This window comes from Odontesthes bonariensis, chromosome 22 (assembly GCF_027942865.1).
Source record: "Odontesthes bonariensis isolate fOdoBon6 chromosome 22, fOdoBon6.hap1, whole genome shotgun sequence".
NCBI lineage: Eukaryota > Metazoa > Chordata > Actinopteri > Atheriniformes > Atherinopsidae > Odontesthes > Odontesthes bonariensis.
The window spans coordinates 10412823-10435947 of NC_134527.1; the positions used below are offsets into that span (position 1 = coordinate 10412823).

Genomic DNA, 23125 nt, shown 5'->3' on the forward strand with positions numbered 1-23125 from the left:
ATCTGAGGGAGGTGTGTGGTGGTCGGTAGCTCCGCCCCATGTCATGCTATCACGGCTAAAATGTTTCCTCATAAGACACAGACAGAACCGGCGGGTGTTTAATAAATTAAACTTACACTGGTCTCATTTGTCTGCAGCCTCTGCTCTCCTTTCTTCCTTCATGAAATGAGCTCACAGAGAGAGTCTCCTGACTCTCTCTGTGAGCTCTTCCAGCCTCGATATTAGACGCCTGATCGTCCATGATTAATATCACCATCATGCAGACCATGAACACGGTGGCCTCCCCGCTCTCCATATTAGCTTCTTTGTGGTGTGTTTTCTTCTCTCCTACTTTTACGGGTTTTGTTTTGTTGTTGAATGTGGCGCTAAACGGCTAACGGCTAAAGCCTGATTTATGCTTCAGGCGCAAAGCCTCTGACGCTCGGACGCAGAGCCTCTGCGAGCGTCAAAATCTTGACCACTCCCCCACGCAGAGGCTCTGCGCGCGTCGTCGTGCACCTCAGAAAAATCCTGACTACACGTCGGACGGACGCAGACCACCAACGGAAGTGCGCAGACAAAAGCGGCTGTGATTGGTCCTCGGTGTGCCTTTCCGGTTGTCTGTGTGGCTTCTACCTTTGCATTTTCGCCAACTCCAAAAAAAAAAACTGTTCTTCTTCGATGTCGAGCAACTCCAGATCCATATCTTGCATACACTTTTTTTTTTTTGTAAAAACAAACACTTCCGCCAGCGCCGCCGAAGTTCCCGTCACCACCCACCGAAATTCTCGCGAGGGGAAACTGCTGTGCGTCCCGAGAAATTCCAGACTAGAGGTTGCAGAACCATAACATGAAAAGTTGTTCGCGACCAGAGCAAAGCAACACGTCAAGACGATAGACGCAGAAGTATAATCCGCCCTTTACACGTCACTGACGCAGACGGCTGCGCGCGGCGCATTAGTCCCTATCAGGTCCCGACTCATGTGCGAATGCAGACTGAAACAGAAGGACAGTTATCAGAACGAAATTCGAGTAGGACAGTTCTGATAACTGCGTCCTTAGAACGGCTCTTTCCGAAAGCGGCTATTGACACAAGAGCGTTGGACAAATTTCTAAAAAAAAAAGTTCTAAAAAGTTCTTTGGGGTTTTTTGCACGCGTATATGTGTTTGCCTAACTGTCTTAATTGGAAATTAACGAGTGGGCCGCCGCCTGACTGTTAGAGTTTTTTTTCAGATACTCTGTTTATCTCCCACAGTGAGCTTTTTTCGTTTCTCTTTATTTTAAGGTTGAAGGAGCACTAATTTAGCTGCTTATACAATTTTTGTAGCTTATTAAACTCCTCCGTTCCTCCTTCATTATATGCAATCTTGTAATCTTTATGTTTGAGCTTTCACTCTATTGTCACTGGGGATGCAAGTGTTTTTTGTTTTTTTTTGTTATCCACTTGTCTGTGAGTCTTTTTTTTCTTTATTTGAACCTGAACACGTTGTTTGCAGCCTTGAAAAAGAAAACCATCTGTCAACAGCATGTATCGACATCCCGTATGAGATTTAACCATTTTCAGCATATTACTGAACTCAATAGAATATTTCATAGTGACAGATTTTTATTAGCGCTGATAATGAGAAGCTACAATGGCTTAAACACACACAGTTTGTTATGAACAATAAAATCTAAAAAAAAAAAAACTTGACCGTTTCAGGCAATAAATATGCTGCAGGAAAACTGCCCCAAAAATAAAAATGTCATAGACAGAGTGCTAAAATACCAAATTAGATGTATTATTTAAAGGCAACAATTTTCTGGAGATGAAAAACCACCTCTCCAAATATGGTCGAATGTTTTCCAACTGTGGCTTTTTGTGTGCATTTATCATGAATAGTGTTTCAATTTCATGAAAAATGTGCATGCTTCCATTTACCAATATGTTAATTTGAAGCCATTAAATATACAACACTTAGAGTTTGTGTGTGAAATGGATTTGATACATAAAACAGGCAATTCCTTAAGGTAAGCCACTGACACCTACGTTTAAGTTCCAAATATTCTGGAAAGGGGTTAAACCTATTTGACGGGCCCAACTGCTCATGGATGTCACCCAGTATCACTCCTTTTTACGACTTGTGGTCACTATCTTATGCTTTTAGTAATGCACAACAGAAAAACTAATGTTTTTTAAACTATAAGCTTTGCCAATTAGAACATTTGTTCATTTTTGCTACGCTAAAGTCTAAGAAACTAAGCTTTGCTAGATTTTCTAAGCTTTGTAGTCTTTGTAGACCTTTTACTGATCTACCAGGGCATGCATCGTGACCTATCATTTAAGCATATAAATATTGTATTGGGACATTTGTTGAAACTACTAATTTCTTTGTTAATAAGTTTCTGTTGGTTATTAACAATAATAACTTTTAAGACTGTAAAATAAACTCAATATTAACGTGTTAATGCACTCTTAATTTTGTTCTGTTTAAAAAGAAAAAAAGTTGTTCAGTTGAATAGTTTCCTGATTCAGTGGAGGTTGAATACCAAAAAATAATTTACCAACAAGCATAAAAATCAAGCTAAGCACATATTCCAGCACCTACAGCAGTAGCCGTCCTGAGGGCAAATCAAATTCAATAAAATTGGCTGTGGTGTTCCAGATATTTGAACTTTAGTACCGTTGCTTTTCCACTTTTTTTTATTGAGGAGAGTGACAGTATTTTATTCATTCACACATTGGCTACTCTTGAATTAATGTTTATTAGTTATACCCTCATCAGAAAGAATAATATGAGTGCAGTATTTACCAAACATTGCGCTGAAGCACAATGCATAAGGTCAGAGCTGTACGATTATAACATGTTACGTTCGCCTGAGTAGTGCAACCATTATAGAAAAGCTTGTCCTTCTGCTCAATCCCTTTTTTCACATGCAGTGAATTTATTGCAAAAAAGGACTAACCAATTACATCTTAGAGTCGAAAAAACCCAACTTTGATTGACATTCATGTCCATTCTTCAAAGAACCCTTACTTGACAAGCATGCTGTATATATATATATAAAGTGGAAGTGTCCTTTGACATCTCCCACTTACCCTGGACACCACTTTTTGCATGAAATTGTTGTTGTTTGTCATCTCCCACAATGTTACTGAGAGTCACTTCAATTCCTGTGCTACCTCTTTCCAATTCCACAAGACAGATGGTGAAGCAAAACATTAGGACGCAAATAATCGGGCCGGATAGTGCTTTACTAAAGCTCAAGTCATTCAGCAAATGGGATTTACTCAGAGTTGTCAGTACAGAAGGGTAGCCTTGCAATCGATCTGCATCACTCACCTCAGATGAGTGCTTATCAAAAACCTATTAAGATCTGCCTTCTCCTATTAGCTGTCCTATGAGGATGGAGGAAAAGAAGGCTGTCGTGCAGCTAAGTAAAATGAAGGGGGCAGGGAATAAGAGAAGCAAGACAACGAGAGACCTTAGTGGAAAATAAGAAAGTGAGAAAGAAAAAAGGAAAGAGGGTTGCAGCTTAGACACTTCAACCCCTCTATAAATTCCACAACCAGCTGATGCAGTCAGCTGGGCTGCTTTGATTAGCAGCAACTTCACTTATTTCAAACGTACATACTGTTGCACTGTTACCCTTATACACATGATTTTTATGCATTATAGTTTAATTTATATTACATTTGTGAATTAATTAACATTAATTTTTTTTTAAAAACAACCTTAAAGATAGAGATTGTTTTTGTCCAGTATTGTTTCTTAGTGTTGCTCATTAAACTGTTTCACAACCATCACTATTCTGTATGCCCTGCAGAAAGAGTGTCCCATATAGATGCACCAGCTCAGACCTGCCTCTCCCAGTCAAAGGCCAGCCAAATTCCAGCCAGTTTCAGCCACAGACCTTGCAGAGAATTGGTTGGTAGATGAATAGCTCATGTATGAAGCTCCAAGAAGAATAAAGAAAAAAAAAAACCTGCATGTACATATATATATATATATATATATATATATATATATATGTGTGTGTGTGTGTGTGTGTGCGTGTGCTTGTGCATGGAGACAAACTATCCCCAAACAGTAAACATGAACAGATGTCAGTGTTTCTCAGCAGCTTTCGAATACTTGGAGACCTTGAAATGTCTGGACTGAACTCTGTTGAACTCTGTGTCTACCGTTTCTTTTCCAGGACTGGCTGAGTAAGTTTGGCTACCTCCCCCCTCCTGACCCGGTGACTGGCCAACTTCAGACCAAGGAGGCCCTGACCAAGGCCATCAAAGCCATGCAGAAGTTTGGAGGGCTAAAGGAAACTGGAGTATTAGGTATGTGGCAGTGTGTTTTTGGAGCAATCTTGCATAAGAGCTTTTACTCTTGCTGGATGGGGGCTAAATACATTGTAGTAATAACATGATGCAATCAGGAAAAACCACCAGATATAGCCTCAGAAATGTTCATAAAGTTGATTCAGCGCCTTGCAGACACAATCAAACTATCCTCTCCTCTCCTTTTCTTCCCTCTACTGTAGACCAAGCCACTCTGGGACTGATGAAAACACCCAGATGTTCACTACCAGATGTATCTCAGGCCGAGGGGATGGTGGGACGCAGGAAACGGAGTCCGACTCCTCAGAACAAATGGAATAAAAGACATCTGTCCTGGAGGTAGGGGTCAGCAATATGCTCACAAGACAGATTTATCAATAATACAGGATAACAATGTTGATTCTCATCTGCTACATTATTTTTGACATGACAATTGTCATGGTCCAGTTATGTATGGCCAAAAAGTGTAACGACACACTGAATGGTGAACAAAAAGATGATCTGTATTTATTTGTGTTTTATTCTTAGGGCTACGGTGCTGTTGCAAATAGGGCCACGACAATATTATACCTATAAGCACAAGTAGGGAGGCTGTTGCAAAAACCATGAAAGCTCCACTCTGGAGCCTTTGTTTTTTTTTGTTTTTTTTTTTTAATAAGACCAAGGTAATTAAATCTCATTTTAATGTGATGAATATTGCACTGGAACTTCAAGTTACGGTGACATACAGTTGGCTGATTATTGATGATGTGTGTTGCGGTTTTCCTGGTGACCTGAAAGTTTATTTAGCATAAATTATCCATCCATCCATCCATTTTCTATACCCGCTTAATCTGTCGGTCGGGTCGCGGGGGGGGCTGGAGCCTATCCCAGCAGTCATTAGGCCAGAGCCGGGGTACACCCTGGACAGGTCGTCAGTCCATCACAGGGCCACACAGAGACAACCGAGACAAACAACCACACTCACACTCACTCCTAGGGACAATTTAGAGACACCAATTAACCTAACGTGCATGTTTTTGGACGGTGGGAGGAAGCCGGAGTACCCGGAGAGAACCCACGCATACACAGGGAGAACATGCAAACTCTGTGAGGCGACGGTGCTAACCACCCCACCACTGTGCAGCCCTAGCATAAATAATGTTTCTGCATATTTTCTTCTTTTTTTTTTCAGATCTGAAAATTATAGTTTATTTGAACAAATTCAGTCCAATGTATCACATCTCTGCTTCAGCAGTAAGTAAACACTCCCAATATTTTACCCTTATCTGTGCATCCTTTGATAGATCAGTTTAGAGAACTCTTCCTCCTGACAAAATCCTCTGCTCTCTTAACCGGTTCTCACTCAAAAGAACAGCATTTTGTAACTGTGGCATTTGGACTATAGAAACCTATGATAAACAGCCAACAATACATTCCTCTCAGATGTACAGATACCCCTAAGGATAACTCATTAAATATTCAAAATGAAGTGTTATCTCTGTAGTGCAGTAAGAAGCAGAAAGTTCATGAAAATATTCAAGATACATTAATTATTCTAAATGACAGAATATTAAAAGGTCTAACCAGGCAGCCGCTTTAATTAAATTAATTATCTCCTCGTGTCAACCTAAAACTAGTTCCTGCTCAAATAATTTTCTTAATTACAGTGAATTCCAATAGTGTGTCCAGGAGTCAGAGATAAACCATAACGTAGTTAACGTAGTAAAATCCCTGCAGCATAATAATTCTCATCCATGTTCGTGATACTTAGTTCCAAACTGAATGAGAAGGCTGGCAGTGAGAGTGGTTTAAAAGGTTTCTAACGATGTTTTGAGATAGCTTGAATCCTGCCTGAACAAAGCTGCATCCTTCCGCTTTCTCTTGTTGAGTGTTGCGGCTGCCATTGAGCGAGAGGAAGGCTACACCTTTGAAGAGGCGTACTTCATTAAAGAGCTAACACAAAGAGACTGACAAACATGTGCACACCTACGGCCATTTTAAAATCACTTATTAACCTGACATGGATGTCTATGGACTGTTGGAGAAATCTGCATTCCTATGGAGGTTGTTCAAAAAGGCACGTATGTTATTTGAGAGATTATTTGTACATAACAAGAAGCCTGACAACCAGCTACAACTTAAACCCAAGTGAGCTGAGCTAAGCCAAGGTCCAATTGTCTATTATTGTGTAGCTTCACTTGAGCAACTGCTGGGAGCAGGGTTTAGAAATGCAGATTGGTAAACAAAAAAAAAGCGTCAGAAGGCTTCAGGGACGAGAGTTATCATTGACCTTCCAGGCTGTTTCAACAAAGCAGCTTCTGCTATCATTACTGGTCCTCCCATTCATTACTTTATCATATCTGCCTTCTGACCAGCTCATATTAAACTTGCCATCTTGCTGTTTGGTATTGTACTAGACAGTGGCCAATAAAACACAGCCTTTGCTGGTTCACACATATCATCAGGGCTGATTCAACAGTGAGCAGCCTCAAGCTGTTGTGTGGGCCAGTATGTGTGCATGTGCACAGTATGAAATACACTCTTGAATTGGGAAATAATACAAACCTACACATGCAAAGATAAAGTATACATTCTCCGACACAGATATTTGTATACATTGCTGTCCTCTGAAGTGCTTTAACTTTCATTTTCTTATTTGTACTGTTGCCAATCATTCTCCACTCCTGTCAGCTCGCGTTGTGCTAAAATAAGGCAACCGTGTCTTCGGCCCAGTGAAATGCCTTTGCACTCACAGCACTCAGATTTGTAGAACTGTGCACAGGAACAGTGATGGATTATGAACTGGTTTTAAATCCATAGAGATTTCCGGTACAGATCTATTCTAACGCATCGTAACACAGCCTTGGAAATTCTGCCTAGATTGGTCCCCACTTTAATTCTCGGGAATGCTTTCGCCCTCTGTTTTCAGAGGATGTTGTGACACTTGCACAGCCATCCCCTCAGTGCTTGGTTTTCAAATGTAATATTTGATAGTGTCTCTTGCGTAAAAGAATATATGGGCAAACATGAGACGGCTGACAGAGCGGACACAAAGGAGCAACAGTTAATGAGTCAGGTGTAACCTGGCAACCTTATTAAATGTTAGTGTGGTGATCCACCACATCAGTAAGATCACACAAATTATAATTATTCAGAACACTGCAACATACGTATTGCAAGAGAATATAAATTTCATCGTACACCTCCAAAGCTATTTATGTTTTATTAATCAGGTGTACGGAGCAGAGCAATCGTCAGCCCTGCTCACATTTACAACCAAATGGAGAAAGAATGAACCCTAAATGAATGGATTAATGTTGTTAAGGGCTATCCACGCCAAGAGCAGCAACTATAATGATAATTTCTCAACTGTGCATTTGTCATTTCTGTCAATATTACCAGGAAAGCAGGAAATACGTGCAGCAGTTTACTTAAATGTACAAACATCAGTAGAAATATATTGTGTAAATTATGAGTCTTTGCCACAAGCTGCTGGTAGCAAAATCCATGAAATTAGTTCATTCTTTGAGTTAGGTGCCTTTTTTATACTTGAATTATTCAGAAGACACTGTTTACTGGTTACATTGATTAAAAAAAGACACCTTCTTCTGAAGACCGGAACATAAATAAGTGAAAAAGCAGTCAATATCCAAAAGAAAACTTTGTAAGACTTTAGAAGATGACTTTAATAGATTACAGGAAAATCTACGTCCTTGGAACAAAATTTAAAGAAAGTGTCATGGTTTTCGCAAAGGAGGAGGACCCAGGTGCAGACACGGGACAAGAGCCAGAAGGAAACTTATAGGGGGTTTATTATAAATATAAATGAAAATCACAGCCAAGCTGGAACACTATAAACTAAACTTGTACAAACCAAAAAACACCGAAGAAGAAACAAAACCAGGGGAAATGGGAAGACTAGACTAAGAAAACTAAACAGAGAAACCAGAAAAACACACAAAAATAACATGGATCATGACAGAAAGGAGGGGTGGATCAAGACCTATCAGTACAGTAGTGTATAAAAAATGGGTGGAGATATTGCTTTATTTCAAGTGGAAGACAGCAGTGAGAGTGGAAAACAAAATTGTTGGGATCACTTTTAGATTTGTTTGAACAATAGAATATTGAAAACCAATAAAAAACAAGGAGGGGTCACATCCTCTCCTTTATAGTCCTGAAAGATAGACGGATCTAATGCTGTGCTTCACACTGTTTCCCTGGTATTGCTTATACCCTTTAAAGTAAGAAAAGATAGAAGATAAAACCTGTGCTTTATTGATATTCTGTTGATATTTCTGATTATACCTAGTTTATGTGAACTGATGGTGTAGTAAGTACTTTTCTTCTGAAATCGATCAGTCTCAGAGCTAGGCTACCAATTCTTCGTTCGATTAACGTGATATTAGCTTGAAAATCAAACTTTTTAAAAAGCATCATATTACCTGTGATACAATGCCAAGAGGTCTTCAGCGCTTAGCACTGATGTGCTCTCTGAAGTTTGTACTTTACTGATTTCCTCTCTGACGATTGCCAGGAGATCCTGTAACTGATGTTGGGCACTGCAGCAGTGTGCAGCCTGTTCCTGCTTTCACCGTTTACAGAACGATATAACTTTGATGTGTGGATGCTCACATCATTATTCTTGCTGTGGATGACCCTTGAGAGTTACAACACCAATAGCCAATAGATTATTTCTTCATTTCTTATCTTTTTAAAAAAAGAGGCATGCACATAATGTTTTGACTTGATGGCCTTTGTGTAATCTCCTGATTAGACAGAAAGACAGACAACAAAAATGAACCTTCACAGTTCAAGGGTTTATAAAGCTTTCCTTTAGATTAATAAATACAACAATATAGCTAATGGTTCTTCTGTCCATTGATTACAGTAAGTAGGACCTACTACCTCAATGTGACCAGTGCTGACAGAATGTATAGAAAGCTGACCTGAATTAGACTCATAGCAAGTCAAGTTAAAACTGCAAAGCAAATTTGAACAGAGCACAGTTGCCAGTAAGTTTTGTTCTTGTTGAACAGATTTTTGTAGCTAATTTGATCTGCATAGACGATGGTTTGTGCTAGTTAGCCCCAATCAACTCACAGGAAGAAGGTTCATGGTTCAATTCTCAGCTGGGGCCTTTCTTTGAGTATTTCTCTTGTTCTCCCCATGCATGGGTTCTCTCCAGGTACTCTGGCTTCCTCCAACTGACAAAAAATACAACTGATGAGTCTAACTTGAACCTAAGGGTGAGTGTGAGGTTGTGTGATTGTTTGTCTCTGTGTGGGCCATGTGATGGACTTGCGACAGGTGTACTGATAGGCTACAGCCCTTTAAGGATGAAGCGAGTATAGAAAGTGGATGGAAGGAATTTTTCACAAGAAAAAAGTGGTGTATATGTCGTTCCGTATGAATAGCCACAGTATGTTAATGTGGTAGCAGCTCTATACAATATTGTTCAAAACAGTGAGCCCAAAGACTTTTGTTTCCACTGACTGCCATTAAGTGTATCCTCCGTGATGATAACTCAAGATACACCCACAGAGAATTTTAAAGTTTGAGCAGAACTATGACTTTGAGAGAAGTACTCAGACAGGCTTTTAGTATCTGCATCACTTATTGTAAACTGTGACGCGTAGTGGGAGTCCCTAATCAAGCAAAAGTCTGAACCTGTACCTGCGACTGCACAATTAAAATATCACATTTACTTTACAGTAAGAAGCAACAACTCACCGGCTTCTTCCCTATTTTGCTCACCACTGCATGACTGACAAGAGCCTGATTGGCACTCCGCACTCCTCTCTGCTTGTTCGCATATTTCACTCACATCTGAGAATGGTACGTGAGAGTACGCAGAGTACGTGCTTAGTGGTGAGTGTCAGTTATTTCACAGAAGGAAAGAAAAGATAAGTGGTTTGGCTGAGTGACTATTCATTTTAGGGACTTGGACTCAAGCAATGTCTTTTTCCACAATAGCAATAAGTAAAAAAAATTTTGTGATGTTGTCTGTGAGCCTCTGTGCCAAGGCTGATCCCTTAATCCCAATTAAACTCCAGCTTGTCTCTTCCCTTTTCCCCTCACTAATACACCATGCTGCACTTACCCAAGTAAGTCACCGACGTTAACGACTGGGCTACGTAATGGCTCACTGTTAGCCCATTACCTCGTATTGTTAGCCCATTATCACAGCAGCCAGCCTGGCATTCATTAGCAGCCTGACTGATAACTCATACAGATAGTTTAGCAAGCAGAGCATGGGGGGACAAAAACAAGGAAGAGGTAAAGAGTAAAAAAAAAAAAAAAAAAAAAGGAAGAAAGAAAGAAAAGGGCAAACATGAGGAGGATTATCCTACTGGAGGATAGCATTTTTTCTTTCTAATGCTATCAAACATAGTAAAGTTTCAGCGACTCAATACTTAAGACTCTTACATACTTACCGGCACTCATTAATCTCCTTAGACCTGCACTGTTATCTTTTTAATCAAGTAAATAATCTAAGGGCATTGAAGGAGCAGCGTAGGAGCCTGAACACAAATTGAATGGCCGTGGAAATCCTCTGCTATAGATCCACAGTGCTCTGTACATATTGCAGGGTTTCATTATTGTATTCAGATTCTCTGAATCTTAAAGCCATATTTTTGGGGAGACCCTAACTTAAATAACAGAGATATATTTCAATTTCAATGGTTGTTGTAATGGGAGTATTAAGCGTAGCTATAGCCTCAGAACAGCAGTGGGGATGCATCAGAGTACTAAACAACAGCCATAACTCACAGTGAGCATTTAGAAATGCCACACCTGTAACAAATGGAAGTGTTTCCATCATAAAAGTCTAAGAAGTAATAACACAAAGTAGCTTGCTGTAATGTTCAGGCATACCGCAGCGTGATTGATGGCTTTACATCTTTTTGCTCCTTCAGTACAATATTCAGATAACTGTTGTTTGGTATCTTGGTCAAGTTCATTTATAAGAATATATGGCATTGTGCCCCGCATGAGGGGAACTGGAAACCTTTCAGATAATCCAGGGCTGAGCTTTATAGAACTGAGCTACATTCGTGGTAGAATTGTCTGTTTCTGCTCAAGGCTTTTATGGTGCATGCTGACTATGCATGTGCTTGGATCCATCTCACATTTATGAACCAAACAAAATGAAAGAAAAGCACACAAGACATGGAGACGAAGAGCAGAAGAATCAGAAGGATGCGAGAATTGCAGGAGAATCATAGCCATCCACACTACTACAGTGCGTCAGTGAAATCATAGGACTGTGGGCTTATTAAATGTGCATGCATGGAAAGCTTCAGTGTAGCTGATTCAAATTGCAGGATGAATAGAACCGCATGAAAGTCATCTGAGTTCCAATCGGTTCAAGGGCTCGAATGTGGCCTGATTAATTCATCTTCAGAGGTTTCTGTTTTATTTTGGAACTGTATGCATTCCACAAGTACTTCACAAATATTAGACCAAATTGAAGAAACTCTAAAGTTTATGATTACAAAAGAGTTTGGAGAATTTGAAAAACTTCAAGTCTCCATAACTTCATCATCAAGCCCATGTTTTTACTGCCAGCTAATGAAAACATTACATCAGAGGACATCATCTATGGAACAACGAACGTCAATTACACTGTTTTCAACTCCTCCACCGCAAAAAAGATTGAACATGTGCAACGTTTCTGTTGCATGTAGTGTTATAACCTCCTCAGCAAAATGTTGACTAAGGTAATAAATCATGTTCGAGGCATCGCCAGTGCAGAGGTATGCAAATGTTAAAATACTGCTGGACAAATTGATTTATTTTGGCAAAAACTGTTCAAGTGTGATATGTCATATTAAGTGATGAGAAAGAACATCTTTATATCACCTGTGGCTTATGAATTAATCACATGATGAGTTACAATCTAGCTGTTCGGTCGTATTTTAGTGGCTGCTAAAGATAGATGAAGATAGATATAGATAAAGATTAAACCGTATTTCTTTTAGATGTCTTATATTTCAAGTCTTAAAGCATTGATTGATCTATTTCATTATCATCCAACACCTGTTAGAAGTTTTTTTTTATTTCACTTCTTGCTTTTGACACTCAAACATTTCTCAAATCATGTCCCCATCCCTGTTGAACACTAACCTGTGAAGCTGCTTGATAGAACCACAAACAAAATAACTATAATGTTGTCATCTTATTAGGTCTTTTTCCTGTCTTTTTCTTTTTATATACCAGGATTCAGATCAACATCCGAGAGCTGGTGTGTGTAATCGACAGGATAGACAGGCAATGAGGAAAGGCAGGCAGAAAAGGCAAAGTGTGGCATCGGAGATTTTTGGAGACAGGACAGACTCATGCGCAGCCTTTTAATTTAGCCTCTTTCATCTTCAGCCTGACTGACACGCCACGTGTGTGCCTGTGCGTGTTTCCAGGCTTAGTATGGGCAATTTATGGTAACACATCAGCATGTGTTTGTGCCACACTTCCATGCATTTCTATGTCTCAGCATTTGCTCTGCTGCAGCACATGTGTGCATGTACAAATGGATATGACTCGCCATCACCATGAGCTTTCAGTTTGCAAGGTAATCACCTTATGTCCATGAAGGACAGCAAAGGCAAAGAAGGTGAATATTAGCCAGGTGAACCTATGTTTGTGTGTGCTTTTTAGCATCACTTTTGATGTAAGCTCATGCCTCTCTGGAGCAGCAGAGCCACAGGAGGCAAGAGCCTGCTGAGGGGATGAAGGTTGGGGACAGCGAAAGAGTCTTAGAGGTTTCTTCTCCCTCTTTCTCTTTGTCCTGTCATCCCCCTTTCCTTTCCTCCCTGCCCCTCTTAATCTTAATCATCACTCTGTGTCCGAATGTGGACAGGTTTGGAGAAAGTACATTGAAATTAATTGTCGAACAGATGAAACGCTATAGAAAATTGTGTGTGTGTGTGTGTGTGTGTGTGCTCCTGTCTGTCTGAGTTGAGAATGAACGCAGACACATATTCACCTCCACTGAAGCCTAGCTGGCTCTCTCATTTGTTAAATGAAGGTGGAAAATCTGCCTCGGAATTAAGTAGGTCAGGAAAATGAAGTCAACCTGAATCAGCCTTCTGCACGTCCAGCTAATTTCAAAGTCTCTTTAATCAGTTTTTCCTAATATTTGTTGCAGTAAGCAAGATAGATTTCTTCTGCCCCCATGCCCAACATTCTCTAATTGCTCCTTCGCTATGGGGACTTAATGACCCAGCACGACACTGCCTGAATGTCATGAGGACCTGTAAGACGAAGGCGCTCAGTTCTGCTATGACTTTTCACAAAGTGAGAATGGCTGGCTGTACAGCATACAACACAATGTCAGGTTTGGGTGGTGAGGTTAGGACACGGATGCGGAGTCAGAGGATGTAAGGCAAACTGGGTTTATTCACAAAAACAAAACGTGGTTAACAAAAGGTGCGGCTGAGCCGGATTACAAAACGAGACTGTTAACAAAAACCATGAATATAACTGTGACTAAAAAACGAAACAAAAGACTTGACATGGAAAAATACTTAACTTGGAAAGATGACGTAGCATGGCATGAAGGGGTGAAAATCAAGGTATCAAGGTAGGTAGGTAAGGATTTCACCAAATGACAGGGGAGCCTGGAAACTAAATAGGGGACTGGGAGTGATTAGTGACAGTGTGCAGCTGGGGACAATGATAAACAGGTGACATGAGTGAAGCTAATGAACTGAGTGAGGGAAAAACAATGGCAAAACCTGACTAAACATGAACTCAAAAACCAAGACATGAAACAACCTAAAACACAAAACTAAAAACATGGGGAAAATCCCATGGGCGTGATACACAAATAAGTTTACACTCGTACAGCGTCACGCAAATAGAACAAAGAACAAACACTTCTCATTAATTGCATTACTATTGATTTATATCAGCGTTATATAAAGTGCAGGCTGCACCGTGCAAACTCAATGCAACAGTTGTTACGTCTTTCATTTAAGAGATTTTTATTTTCAGAACCTCGGGTCTGCCTTTGTGCTCAATTAGAGGCCAATCCTTCACACCATGAAGGAGTCCATAGAGACAATTGTTTTAGTTTTTTTTGTTAAAGGTGTGTCTGATTGAATTCAAATCAGCTGATGCACATGGAGGGTTCATAGATTTCACTTTTCTCTTCTTTTTTTTAAACCTGGTACTGGTTTTGGCAGTGTGCCTTGGATTGTTATCGTGGTTGAATATTCTACTTTACTGAGCTTCTGGAGGCTGGGAGTCATCTTCTCTGTCCGTATTTTCGTTCCATCCACAGGCATTCAAAGTGCCATCTACAAATGTAGTCTCCCCAACTCTATTTTTCCAGGCTTCACAGAACTATACATTTATTAGTTGTAGACCTAGTCAGATTTACAACAAACATACTTGCCTTGTTAGCCAAACAAAACTAGCTTGTGAAGCCAAAGAGTGACAGAAGAAAAACTGTATTGAAGGACAAAGGCAGCCATACCAAATATTGACTTTCAGGCTTGTTAAAATTGTGTCACTCTTTATACTCTCTTTATACCTTGCATACCGTTTTTCCGCTTGCACGTTGCAATACATTTCTGCAACTATTTACTCAAATTCCAGGCTATATTTAAGAAATGAGGTATGACTGAAAACTGGTGCTCATTACTGTTACTTCCTACTGAAGAATAAAGAAATTATCTAAACATTTTCCATTTTAACACTAGGCCTTGAATTTCCCACCTCTCTCTCCATGCCCATGTATCACTGGCATTAAGTGGTCAATCCTTCCTCCAGCTCTTTGTCTCCCGTGCACCTTGCACTGCCTTGTCTGTGACAGAAACACTTTTTAAAAGGCTTTTGTAATGAGGAACATTTCTGGTGGGATAGGGAAAGGACTCTTTAGCTACCCTGTCAGAGATGGAAATATGTCTTTGTGATCACTGATCCTACTGAGTTTAGTGGCCTAGAGAAATGCAGACGGCATGATTCTCACTAAAGTTTAAAATATGGAAGATGAAGCTATGGGCAGTTGTCAGAAAAAATTCTGCAATAGAAGCTTTTTACACTGTCTTTTACTTACTGTCTTGCTTACTCTCCTTATTTTATGACCAGTTGACTCTCTGATTTTCACAATTTTCTCCAGTCCTGCCATCTATTCGTCACACCTTCTTTTGTCTGTAGATTAGGCATCAGTGTGTTTTCCGGGTAAAATGTATCAAAGGAGGGTCAAAAGTGTATTTCTGAGTTGTATCATAAGAGCTGACTCATATTTGGAGGCTCGTACAGCAGTTGACATCAGTCGTGTCCTTCTCTGATACCTATAGCACATTAACAAACACACCGCTGTCCAGCCTCCCTCAGCTGAATAATAATTTGTTTGTGGAGAGTAATCACTAACTTTCAAACCCTTGTGCTGTGCTGTGCTGGCAGGGTTGGCAGAAATTCACAGAGCCAGTCTTAGTGCTCGGAGTCTGAACAAACACTCCTTTTGTCCCTCTGTCTTCCTATTTCACCAAACTGAGGCCACCTCTGAGTCCACAGTCTTTTGCTTTGGAAGTAACGGGCTATTAAAAAAAAAAAAAAGAAAAAAACAACAAAAGAAAAAACCCAATATGGATCACATTGGAAATTATCTGAAATGGGCAGTGGGCGAAGTTTAAGTATTTTTAAGAAAATAAAAGATTATGCTGTCATGTATGATCAGCCATCCAATATTTGTAGAAAATACCAAAGATTGTTCAACCACAGAAAACAAACAAACAGAAAAAGACAATAAATCTTTTTTTTTTCAAATCATTATTGTTAACCACTATCAACTTCTGGAAGAAGCCTCAGTCAGATGCAACACCAGAGCTCTTCATGAGGTCCTTAATCCTAAAGAATTCTACTATACACCAAAACAGATGTCGAACAGATGATTTGTTTGACAGAAACTCTGTTTTTAAGATGCCAGATTCACCCAAGGAAGATTTCGAAATGACAGAAAACTTTCTATAAAGATTGTTTGTAGTGACAGAACTTCAGTCTCTGAACCTATTTGTGACCTCAATTTTTCAGTGATTTTCAAAGTGAGACTTTGACAGGCTAATAACCGGATCGGGTTGTCTAAAAGGATCAAAAATAATGAGGCTTTTTTTTAGCAGAGCTACATTTGTATTTGCACCATATAGAACAGAGGGAAAGTAAGCTGCTGATTTTGTGATACCTGATATTGCCGGTCTTTGCAAGTTCACGCTTGACGGATCACTTCTGAAGTAGTTTAAGATACACATCCTTTGGCCAACTTTGCCCATCTAAGTGTAACAAAATTCCATCAATAATTACTTTATGATGCTGAGTTAAAGGTTGGGACCTAGTCACTTGCTGCCCTCATCCTTCCTGTTCATCCATTTCCTACAATATTTTAAAAGCTGATCCACTGCCTGCTGCTCATGTCTTCTTTTTTTTTAATGATTTCTGCCCAAGCTGATCTCGCCTCACAGGAAAATCATCTGCTGTGTTACACCAGTTGAGTTGTTTTATTGGGAGGCAACACTGAGATAATAAATGAGAGGTAATGCAGTTCACGCTTCACAGCGCTGAACTGAGCTCCGTGAAGTGTGAACTACAGCCCAACGGATACAGAATTTATGACTCAAATGCAACAATTTTCATCCAGGTCACAGGGGTTTTATATTCCATGTGGGGCCATTATTTTCAGTTGTTTTGTTACGGTTTGGTTAAGTTTAAGCAAAAGGCTTCCGTCAAGTTGAAAATAAATGTTAACCACATGGTAGACTGCAGACATCTCCCATTTGTTCACCCAAAAGGTCTTAACATACCATCCAGGGCTGTCCTTTTAATGGTGAGGTTGGCTTGCATTTCTGAAGTTAATTATTGTTGTTGTTGTTGACTGTTTGGACATAGAATTATTTGATAAAGAGGCATTTTAATCTAAATCTTTGTAGGCACCCGTTGATGCTGTTCTTTGTAATTAAGCTGACAAAAATTCTGGAGAAAAACAAGTGTGTTTTTTTTAAAGTGGATTAAACCCCAACAAAACAGAAAAATAGTTTGAATTAATTCAGGATTCAAGGAAGAAGTAGCAGCTCAGCTGAAATCCAAGTCACTCTTAAAGCGCGTACCTTCAACTCGCCCTCAAATTAACCATTCGATCTCAGATTTGGATTTTCTTCCCAGTTTCATTGCCTTCTTCGTGTGGATTGCAGCATAAGTGAGTAATGCAAGTGGGCTGACAGATGGTCATTTAAGCTTTGGTTCAGGTAAATGCTCAATTCCTTAGAGCTTACATCGCATCCAGAATGTCAACGTTCGCCCACGTGAGTTTCTCACATTGTGAGAAACTTTTTATATGCTTTCCCCTAAAATCATTCAGCCTTTATGTGTGGCACATTGTGCCTAACAGTATCAACTAGTCCTAATGTCTGTCGATACAATCAGTTCGTGAATCTGTGTATGCTTTTTGATTATGAAACAGTCTTGTCTCGATTGATGCGAGCTGGAACATTTAGGCTGAATTAGACTGAATCGTCTCAGTGGATCTGGGACGTGAACGAAGGAAGTAGATAGGATAGGACGTCCCCGTGTCTTGACGCTGGCAGTTGATGAGCAGAGTGAGGAGATGACATCGACTTCTCATGAGGCTCCTTGGGCATTAGGAAGAGGTGGAGATGGGGAGGAGGCAAGAAGGACAAAAGTCAGAACTGAGAGTTTAAAGAACAGGCATCAGAATGATTGGCCCAAAACACAGTGGGGAGAAGACCATTGGACAAGAGTAGTGACAACCGAATTAAGAAAGAGGTTGATTTGACAGCGTGGGAAAATGGAAGTGATTAAGCATAGTAGGATGAAAAGCTCAAACACCAGGGAATGAGGGCATTTGTGAGTGAAGAGACCTCCGAATTGAACTTACTCAAAGCGTTGTGCATACATTGTTACAGGGAGTTAGTGGAATGATGCAGATGGCCCATATCCAGTTTACGGTTACAGCTGTTTTTTTTTTTTTTTATGAAGTTGCACAACCAATATGTACATATTTCCACATAGTAACTTTTTTTTGTTTGTACATGTTTTAAATGTACACCATTTTGCTCACTTTAACCATTTTGTACCATGTTGCAAAGCTAGTTTAGGAGGCTGGCACTCCACTGATAGTCTCAGTCAGTATCACTCACTGATTTAATATCGTAGCGCAGGCTGCAATGACCATGTTGTGTTTTGCCCTTAGACAAAGTGCACTTATGGGGAGAAAGAAGGCGAGTTCATCATGTAGAAGAAAAGATGTGGGAGGACGCAAAGCCTGATGGGTGGAAAGCAAATACAACGGATTAGAGAGTCTTTGGAGAATGGAGGAGATGTAGAGCAACTTAGCATGACGTTTGAGTGGTTTTCACTTTGTTTGTTTCCCTTTTTGTTCTGTAGCTGTCAGAAAGAGATGGCTTGAAAGATGTTAAGGTGATGGGAAAAAGGATGAAAAGTTAATAAGGAAATGGAAAAGACAGTGAAAAGCTCAAGAGTTCTTACCAAAAGATGATGCCATAATCTCTTTAAAGGCACATTGCATTCTCAACAAATCATATGTAAGCAGCAAAAGCACCTAAGCATGAAATACAAACACCAAAGGACTTTTTGTGCAGATCTCTCCCAGTGGCAGACATTGTTTAGATGACCTTTATGCTTGTGTGCTTTTATAAAATTTAGAGCTAATCCCACCCTGCTCTTCTGCCGCCACCCTGTACAGGATAACACCAAATTCCTGTTTGCATTTTTTTCCCCTTCTTCTGTATCCTCTTTCCCAAACTGCCCTTTCTCTATCTGTGAGCTCTTTTTCAAGGCAGATGGTATGGGCTTTTTATTCAGCTTTCACAGTGATGATAAAACCACGCTGTTGAAGCTGATTGTATCTAATCCAAGCTTTTTTCAGTTTAATTTCGTCTGATGACGCATGTGACAGAACAACATTTGCACCATAATGCATGTTGAGAAAAAAAAAAAAACGGGAAAATTTGTCACTGTATCTGACACATTCTACATAATTAACAGAGTACTGCAGTAAGTCTGATACGTTTAGATTTCATTAGGATGATTTAGTGGCGGCAAAGTTAAGGACTTTGGTTTTTTGGATAGATGGATGTGTGTAATGGCGCCGTGCTCAGATCAGATGGTGCGGATGTGTCAGATCCTGCTGTCTACAGAAGGATTCAGTAGACTGACAGAGTCAAGAAGCTGCAGGCAACAGATTATTTAAGAATATTATTTTACAAAATACATGTAATATAACCTCAATTCCAAACATTTTCTTCACAATAGATCACAGAAAACACATTGCATGAAAGCACATGTTAAAAGCTGAGATATTTTACATTTCATGGAGGGGGCTGCATGGTGGTGTGGGGTTTAGCACCGTCACCTCACAGCAAGAGGGTTCCAGGTTTGATTCCAAGCTGGGGCCTTTCTGTGTGGAGTTTGCATGTTCATGGGTTCTCTTCAGGAACACCGGCATCTTCCTACCTCCCACCGTCCAAAAACATGCATGTCAGGTTAATCGGTGACTCAAAATTGTCGCTAGGAGTGTGTGTGAGCTTGCATGGTTGTGTGTGGCCCTGTGATGGACTGGCGACCTGTCCAGGATCTACCTTGTCTCTTGCCGAATGATAGCTGTGGTAGGCTGCAGCCACCCTCTGGATTGGAATAAGTGGGTATAGAAAATGGATGGATTTACATTTCATGGAAAATATTAGCTCGTCTTGAATTCGATAGCAGAAACACATCTCAAAAAAGTGTTTGTAGGAGCAATGGGAGCAAAACAAAGACTGGAGGAACGACTATCAGGTTACTTTACAATGGGTTAGTAACATGACAAATCAATGCATACAGTTTTTATTTACATTTTGAACAGTGTCACAACTCTTATGGAATTTGTGTCGTATTAAATCCTTACATACTATTTACCGTTGTTCCTCCTTCGAATATAATAAACTTTATTATTCTTTATTCTACTAGAAATGTGTCAACTGGCAGGGGATGGGTTAGTAAAATTGCTTTATTTCACATTTTTAACATTATTGTGCCACTGCTGCACACTTTCTCTGAGTCTTTATTGTCCTGTTCGAGATAAGACTCCCACAGTGGGAGTTTGATGTTATGCCAGACAGACATAGCTCTCAGTACAGAGTCTAGGGCACATTTTATGCCACTATACCAATAACTTGCTTTTTGCTGTATTGTATGAATTCTTTCACTGTCTTTAGTCACTTGCCTTCAACAAATTCCAACCCTTCATGGTGACCTCCACTTTCCTCGTCAGCCAGCCACCTCATCTTGCTCTTTTCCTCTCAATTTCCCTATGCCCTTCTCCTGCTCCTCATCTCCTCTTTTCTTTTTATTTAATATATTGATCCTCTTCCGTCCTTTTTTCTCAGAGTGAGGACCTTCCCCAAGGACTCGGCCTTACTGGGCAGAGACACTGTCCGAGCCCTCATGTACTACGCTTTGAAGATCTGGAGCGATATTGCACCACTGAACTTTCACGAGGTGGCCGGCAGCGATGCAGACATTCAGATTGACTTCACAAAGGCCGACCACAACGATGGATACCCTTTCGACGGGCCAGGTGGAACAGTGGCACACGCATTTTTCCCTGGAGAGAAGTTCACAGCTGGTGATACACACTTTGATGACGATGAGGCCTGGACGTTCAGATCACCAGGTGAGGACAGTTGTGATCTCTTATGGTTAATGGCAGCGTCTGTGAGATTTTAGTAGTTTTTGAGAGGCATTTGGTGCCAGAAACACAGAAGAAACATAATTGTCTGTACCAAGTGTATCCACTGCTAACATACCTGTGCCAGGAGACCTTTATAGGCCTTCTATTCATTTTGTTTTTTAAGCACACAGAAGATGTGGAAGTATTAAGCAAGTTGTTTTAATGTTTTGCGTGATCCATGTATGTTTGCTGTCTTGTGGCTTGCTTTCCAAATGTATCCAAACTAGTATTAACGACAGTGCGTTACCAGGGTGTTACAACTGCAAGATAAAAACGCAGTTTTCTTCTTATCTAGAATCAGCTCCGTATCAGTTTATTCTCCAATTGGCTAAGGTAAATTGTAAAATGGGTAGCACTTACATTGTTTTACAGTGTTTTCCTCATACACAAACACATTCTTACAGCGTACTGTATCTTAAAAGTCTCCTAAACCAAGCTGACAACCAGCCATCAGGATCCTCTGGAGTCAGTAAAGTCTCTCTCCTGTCTCTGTTGTTTGACACACTGTCTGCACTTTCAACCCAATAAAAATATGGCTTAAATAACTTTAAGCCATATTTAAACAGTATCGGGTCTGTCAGTGAGATAAATCATTTTGATTGGCTGATTAGCATCGTGAGAAAATCCATTATTTTACCCAATTACCAAGAACTCCCCTAAGTTTATCTTTTTGTTTCTTCTTATCGTCTTCCACAACCGACAGACCAAACGCCGCCAACGCATCTTCTGCTACAAAGCTCTCCCAAGCCATATCGTTTCAACTACAAACTTCAATCATGAGAAAACGGCAGTTGTTTGACAACAGAGGGGAATGCACCTGATGTCATCAGACATGCGACTGTTCTTAGGTTCATGCCTAAGGCTGCAGCTATCCATTATTTTAATTATCGATCTTTGAAGATCTTGTGATCAAAATGCAACAGAGCAGTACTAATTGCACAAAACAGTCAATAACAGGTACATATCTGTTACCATAAACTTTATTTGATTCAACAGCATTTAAAGTTGCTGCACTATATTCCAACTTTAAACAAAAACAAAAGTGAAAACAAAAATGCTGATTTTTACCAGTAATTACATTATCTATTAATATAATTTAAGGATAAAATAAAACACGCTGTATATTGCTCAGTTAAAATAAATGGAACAAGCAATTTAAATAAATAAAAATAGTATATTTTTGGATGGTTTTCTGGCACAATGTTGGCACAAACTGCAATGTTCCAAACAAACAAATTCAAGTTAAACACAAGAAAAGTTTCTTGTGTTTAACTTGAGGTATTGGGTTCTTCAATAAGTTGACCAGAAAACATTTTTCAACACAACACGGAGGAAAAAAAGAAAAAGAATAAACAGTTGCTGGCTATTAGCGGTAGCAGCCAAATAATCTTCAGTCAAATTAGCATAGCTGGCGATACTCACTTTATCTTCATTTAAACTCTAGATCACATAGCTTGTCTTAGGTCCGCAGCTCAAGTCTGATGCTTTCTGCTGAGATGCTCGGACATGGAAGTTGTGCCATTGTGAAACTCTAGCTCAGCCTAATAGTGTACACATTGTACGGTCTTGTCCGTCATTTTGAGTTTGGAATGTTCCCACACTTTAGACTCTTTTTGACGTTTTTTCTGGGTGTCGTCATCCCTTTTGCCGTGGCCTCATGACAGTAGCTTATAAACCCAAGTAACGTATTGTAATTATTTGTAAGTTTGACTTTCTTGTTGATTGTGTTAATACTGTCGTAAGCGCGAAGGCTGCGATGAGCCAGTGAAAAAAAGTTCATCCAGCGTGTTTTTTTTGTTTTGTGGGATGATAAATTGGTTTGTGCAATGTTCCCCTGAATTATCTGGCCAAATTTCTCTCATCAAGCAGTTTTCCAAGAGCTTGATTACTTGCCGAAGGAGACATGCGAATCTGAAATGAGGACGTGGTGACAGCAGCTCTAAATGGAATGCAATCAGATCTGCCAATCAAAATTGATGAGCTATATTAGAGATATCCGTCATTCTCTGACAGCTCTGAAAAACAGAGCACAGCGCCGTGGTCTCTGAGCCGCTCATAATCACTGATTCATTATTCATTTGTTCAATCATTAACAATACAGTGG

General features: G+C 39.9%; 1 protein-coding gene across 1 annotated transcript in view; it reads left to right on the top strand.

Annotated features, from left to right (window-relative positions):
* LOC142372481 (matrix metalloproteinase-17-like) overlaps positions 1–23125 on the top strand; it is a 72843-nt gene that overhangs the window by 22770 nt on the left and 26948 nt on the right. The window contains exons 2-4 of the mRNA XM_075455392.1: positions 4160–4292; positions 4496–4631; positions 20678–20964. Coding sequence (XP_075311507.1) covers positions 4160–4292; positions 4496–4631; positions 20678–20964 — 556 coding nt within the window. The remainder of the gene's footprint in view (positions 1–4159; positions 4293–4495; positions 4632–20677; positions 20965–23125) is intronic.